We start from the raw sequence: 6,000 nt of genomic DNA on the forward strand, positions 1-6,000 counted from the left end.
GCCACTAACCATAGAAACCATAAAAAGACTCAGTGTGCCCCTCCTGACCCTTCCGTGGCTCCTCAAATCAATCTACAGATTTTCAATCTTACAAGGAGAATTTCCAGTCTTACAAATGAGGGAAAGGAACTAAACTAGATGCTTCCTCTATTTAACAATTTATCCTCATTGGGAGAAATGAACTATAAGCTACCACAAACTGGCTCAGCATAAGCAATAAAGTAGAGCTGAGTCATTCAGTCAAATGTGCTGCAAGGACTGGACTAGGCGATTGAGCAAATGAGAGTGAAGAAGATAGTGACCATGTCATCAAGCATATACAGTTTTCCTTCAGTATATGTAGGAGATTGTTTCCAGGACCCCCGCATACACTACAATCTGCACATATTCAAGTCACTGGGTTTGGCCTGCAGATCCCAAATATATGAAAAGTCAGCCCTCCCTGTATGCAGGTTTCAGATCCCACGAATGTTGTCTTTTCAATCTGCCTTTGGTTGGAAAAAAAATCTGCATATAAGTGACCTGCCAAGTTCAAAGCTGTGTTGTTCAAGGGTCAGCTACAGTTTCAAGCAGTAGTCAACAGTGATTAACGCAGGACAAAATGCTGTTGGAGTTGAGGGTAGAAGTAGGTTTCTTTGGCTGGGTTGAGAAGGTGGTAGAGAAGACAGCAGAAAGGAAGTGAGAAGTGGGACAACTTAATGGAGGAAGTAGTAGGTATGGAAGGACAAATAGAATTGGAAGAGTGGAGAAGTGAGAAAAGTGTGAGAGAATAGAATAAATCCCAATGAATCAAGTCATGTGGTTAGTTGGGGCATAGGGTTTATAAATATTATTTGGGAAAATAAATTCTGAAAACACAGAGGCCAAGCTGAATGAGATGGCTTTCTATATCAGGATCAGCTAATGAATGGGTGATTTACACCAGAGAACATGTGATCCATCAAAAAACATGGAGAGATGAGGGCAGGGGAAGGTGAAAAACTCAGAACCTGGGACAGAAAAGAATAATTAAGTGAATAAATGGAGGAAAGAAAGAAAAGCAAGGGGTAAGAAGACAAATATGGTCTTCCAAGTAACAGGTGGCTCCTGCACTATTTATTTTCCTTCCTTGACATTTAAATGCATGGTTATCAGCCCCTTTTCACTTTTGAAATGCACCTCCAGGCTTAGCTCTCCAATCCTTATGTGTCCTCCATCTGTCTATGCCCATTCTTAACAACCAATTCCCCTAAACTACCTAATCCACCCCCAGCAAAAACAGTCACTATGACTCATCTGCAAAGGCACTGACAAAAGAAAAACACGACAAGAGGACATGCTGGATAAGAGTGTGGGGTCAAATGATCTCTGTACACACCTGAAGGAGGGGAAAGGGGGAGCTAAAGGGAGAGTCTAAAGAGGGATGAGCGGAACAAAAGGGCCCGTGGACCCCGAAAAGTGATAACATCAACCTAAGGAACTCAGGCCTTCTTTGTGTTCTTCATCCATCCATCCATCCATTCATTCATTCAGCCACTCTTGTGTTCATTTCTCTCCCTCCCTGCATCCCCTGCTTCTCTGCTGCCACATACCCAACAGCCCAAAAAGGCAAAGCAAATTCCTATGTATCTCTCAAGCCTCGAGTTACATATCACTTTATCAGGTCCTCATGATTAACCTTCTCCCTATGTAGCATCCCAGATTTTTTCTTTGGAAAATGCATCACAGTGTGATTTCTCATTTGTTGACTACTCTGCTATGTTGTAAGCTCTATCATGGAAAGGGTGTCTTCTCCCTGCTGTGTCCCTAGCACTGAGCACACAGTCTCAATTCAGCAAATAACTGTGGATGAATAAGACATCTCCCAGACAAGTAAGTGGCGTCACTAGAATTCCCTAGAATTCTCTGAGACCAAAAACTGGTGTGGCCAAGATTGCTAACTACTCAGTAAAATCCATGCTGTCTGACTCTTTGGGGGCACACAGATACACTAATTCTTCACCCTCCCTTGTAGCTAGGTATGGCCGTGGCTAAATTCTGGTCCATGGAATATAAGCAGAAGTGATGTATGCCAATTCCAAGCTGACCCGTAAAAATCCTTCCATGCTGGCCAGGTGCAGTGGCTCACACCTGTAATACCAGCATTTTGGGAGGCCGAGGCAGGCAGATCACCTGAGGTGAGGAGTTCAAGACCAGCCTGGCCAACATGGTGAAACCCTGTCTCTACTAAAATACAAAAATTAGCCGGGCATGATGGTGGGTGCTTGTAATCCCAACTACTTGGGAGGCTGAGACAGGAGTCACTTGAACCTGGGAGATGGTGGTTGCAGTGAGCTGAGATCACACCACTGCACTCCAGCCTGGGTGGCTGAGTAAGACTCCGTCTAAAAAAAAAAAAAAAAAAAAAATACTTCCATGCTTTTCCTCCATGCTCTTTTTCCCTTTGGGGGGCAGGACTGCACACAACCCCTTTGGTGATCTTAAAGATCACGTGTTGCTACCTGGGATCCTGTTTGGAAAAGGACCACCCCTCTAATATGTTCATAAAGAGAACTAAACTTCATACATCATACATCCATCATACATTTAGGGGTCTATGTGTGACCGTAGTTAACCTATCTAATTCAGTGATAAATTATAGCTGAAGTTAAGCTCCCCTAACCTTCACCAGCCAGCAACTGTTTGTCACTTTCCCAAAAAGAAATAAAGGCCATTCAGGGGCCAGCACAATCTTTTCAGGTATGTATGACAGAACAAAAGTTCCATCTGCTCATGATTATTAGGAAAAGACAGTAACCATGCCTTGGGCTTCTAGGCTTGGGCCACAGCCACAAAACAGGCTGGGTGGATTCCGGTGATGTCAGAACACTGGAAAGGGAGCTTGCTTGCCTGGCCTCGTCTCAGAAGTACAGGTCACAACCCGCAGGCCCTGGACAAATGCCCAACTGCCTTCTCGAGTAGTTTGTCCCTGGCCTCATCTGTGCTTACCTTGCAAAAATGTCACAAACCATAGTCCTGTTGTGCTCAGTGCCAGCTGGGAAGACGCTGCCAAAAGCTTTTGCAAAAGCCACACCAACCTGCACTGCCATAGAACAATGGCTGCACCAAATGACTCGCCTTCTGAATAAAGCATTCAGCCAACCAGACAGAGATACCTTAGACATAATCTACCTCCCCGTGGCAAATCTCCTCTTACACTGAAGATGTAGTTGACTACTTCTATTTCTACTTAACACTAGAGACTTTAAAGAGAACTCCTCTCCCTGGTGGATTTCACTATTTCACAATTGAATTACATTAAGAGAATTAGTAGCATGTACTGTACATAACTGCTTATTCAACTCAAGTCTAGGAAACTACTAAAAGGGTAAATCATTGACTAACTCTTTTTACCTTTCTTTATTGAAGGTTGGTTTGTTTGTGTCAGGACCTTTCAGATACAGTGGTTCTTAATCTTTTGGGAATCAGGTACCTTTTTAAGAACTTGATGAAATACTTTGATCCATTTCACACAAAATATGTGTATAGTGCACATATCTACCTCCTGTGAGTTCAGAGGGCACACACGATGCCTAGTTCACGCACTGATCCCAGACTCAGAGTCATGAACCTTTTAAGGGCAAGTGTCAGCAAACTTTCCCTAAAAAGCCAGATAGTAAATATCTTTGGCTTTGTGAGCCACATATAGTCTGTTTTACAACTACCCAATTCTGCTGCTGCAGTGCAAAAGTAGCCAGAGATAATACATAAATGAATGAGTATGGCTGTGTTCCAACAAAATTGTATTTATGAACATCAAATTTGAATTTCATGTCATTTTCATGTGTCACAAAATATTATTCTTCCCTTGATTTTTTTCTCAACACTTAAAAAATAAAAACCATTCTTAGCAGGAGGCCTGCAGAAAAAAATGTATGATGTACCATAGGTTGCCAACCACTGTTGCAGGGCATGGTTTCTAGGGGTTCATCACCTTGGGAAAAAAAAATTGCATCTCTATTATCACTGACTTCTAATTGGAATTTAGCACTTCCTTCCACTATGAATATAGGCCATAAAGCACAGTAGCAACATCAGTAGCTGTAATGCTGTCACCAGCAGAAATCACAGGTATGTTCATATTGCATTAGAGTTGTTGCAGACAACTCAAAACACTGATTATGCTCATCACTATTTTTAAATTATGCTCATTCTTAGATCTTCTGCTGTATCTGGTTATTTAAAAAAAATTTTTTTTTTTTTTTTTTTTTTGAGACAGGGTCTTACTCTGTCACCCAGGCTACAGAGCAGTGGCATGATCAAAGTTCACTGCAGCCTCAAACTCCTGGGCTCAGGCAATCCTCCCACGTGTGCCTCCTGTGTAGCTGGGATTACAGGTATACATCACTATGCCTGGCTAATTTTTCTTTCCTCTTTTTTTTTTTTTTTTGTAGAGACAGGGTTTCACCATGTTCCCAGGCTGGTCTCAAACTCCTGGGCTCAAGTGATCTGCCCACCTCAGCCTCCCAAAATACTGGGATTATAGGCATGAACCACTGCGCCCAGTCTAAATGTGTTCTTTTTTAAAAGCACATATATTACCATATCACAAATTAGATTTTTAATATTTGGATAACGTATTTCAATAACTGATTTCCATTGTAACCCCAGATATTTTATTTCATATATCGAGTTTAAGAACAGTGTCCTGAGAAACAGTGTGGAGCTTTCACCAGATACCAAGAGTCCATGGTATATAAAAGGTTAAGAGCCCTTTCCTGCTCCAGGATAACGGGGCCTGAGTGGCAAAACCACAGCATCCCTTACCAGAGTATTCACATCTTCAGTTTTATGGATGAGCATCCGGATCTCCTCTGGATCACCGCTGAAGATTGCCTGGACCAATGGTGGCTGCAAACACAAGAGAATGGGAATCAGAACTAAAATTAATACATCTGATCACATACAGATGCAGATGGTGAGAAGATCTGTTCCTTAAAAGTTTATTCAACCATTATCAGTTGGCAGACAAAGATGAATAAGACTCAGATGAACCCTTACGAGAAGTCCAGTGGGAGAGATATTTACATAAAGAAATAATTATTATACCATCTGAAAGCCAGGCCAGATAGTCTCTAACCTGAACTATGAACTAAAGTGAATGTACCATGAACATCACCCATCATTGAAACTTTGATAGGCCCTTAAATCCCTGACAAGGAAACTAACAAATCTGTGGTTTTGTGTATACAATCCGTGTTATGAATTGAATCGTATCCCCACCAAAATTCATATGTTGCAAGCCCTAATCCCCAACGCGACTGTATTTGGAGACAGGGCATTTAAGGAGATAATTCAGATTAAATGAGGTCATAAGGGTGTGGCCCTGATCTGATAGGACTGGTGTCCTTATAAGAAGAGGAAGAGACACCAGAGCTCACGTTCTCGTTCTCTCTCTCTCTCTCTCCCCCTCTCACCTCTCCCTCTTTCTTCTCTCTCACACAGGAGGAAAGGCCATGTGAAGACACAGTGAGAAGGTGGCCGTTTGTAAGCCAGGAAGACAGGCCTCACAAGAAACTAACCCTGATCTTGGACTTCCAGCCTCCAGAACTGGGAGAACAAAAATTTCTGTTGTTTAAGCCACCCAGTCCATAGTATTTTGTTATGGGAGCCCGAGCAAACTAAAACAGTTCCCTGTGATTCCTCTACTTCTTTTAGACAATGTTCCTTGTTATCCTCAAATAATCCCATTCCTAAAGGATGCTAATGGCCATGTTTCTGGCCACCAGAACACTTTTGTGTCAATATTTGGAAAACCCTTGAAATCATTCCCAAATGCCTCCCATAGTTTTAGCCAACAAGTACTATCTTAAACATGATTACATCTACTGCTTATTAAAAGTAAGTGGCATGATGGCAGGTCAAGGAAGAAGAAGGGGATGTTACCAAGCTCTTACTATTGAACTCATCTACATTAAACAAGACCCCAACATGCAGTAGAAGCAAACACAGTGATGTAAACACAGCCAAAAGAACAGCTAG

At 42.1% G+C, this 6,000-nt stretch overlaps 1 protein-coding gene across 2 annotated transcripts in view; it reads right to left on the minus strand.

Moving 5' to 3' along the window:
• The window catches only part of ANKRD44 (ankyrin repeat domain 44), a 204,563-nt gene extending 199,697 nt beyond the window's left edge, over window positions 1-4,866 (minus strand). For both annotated transcript variants that reach the window (XM_011997192.1, XM_011997191.1), the window contains exon 1: window positions 4,786-4,866. In XM_011997192.1, the coding sequence (XP_011852582.1) occupies window positions 4,786-4,821 (36 nt within the window). In that variant the 5' untranslated portion in view covers window positions 4,822-4,866. The remainder of the gene's footprint in view (window positions 1-4,785) is intronic.
• Between the last annotated feature and the right edge of the window lie 1,134 nt (window positions 4,867-6,000).

This window comes from Mandrillus leucophaeus, unplaced genomic scaffold, assembly GCF_000951045.1.
Source record: "Mandrillus leucophaeus isolate KB7577 unplaced genomic scaffold, Mleu.le_1.0 Scaffold532, whole genome shotgun sequence".
Classification (NCBI taxonomy): domain Eukaryota; kingdom Metazoa; phylum Chordata; class Mammalia; order Primates; family Cercopithecidae; genus Mandrillus; species Mandrillus leucophaeus.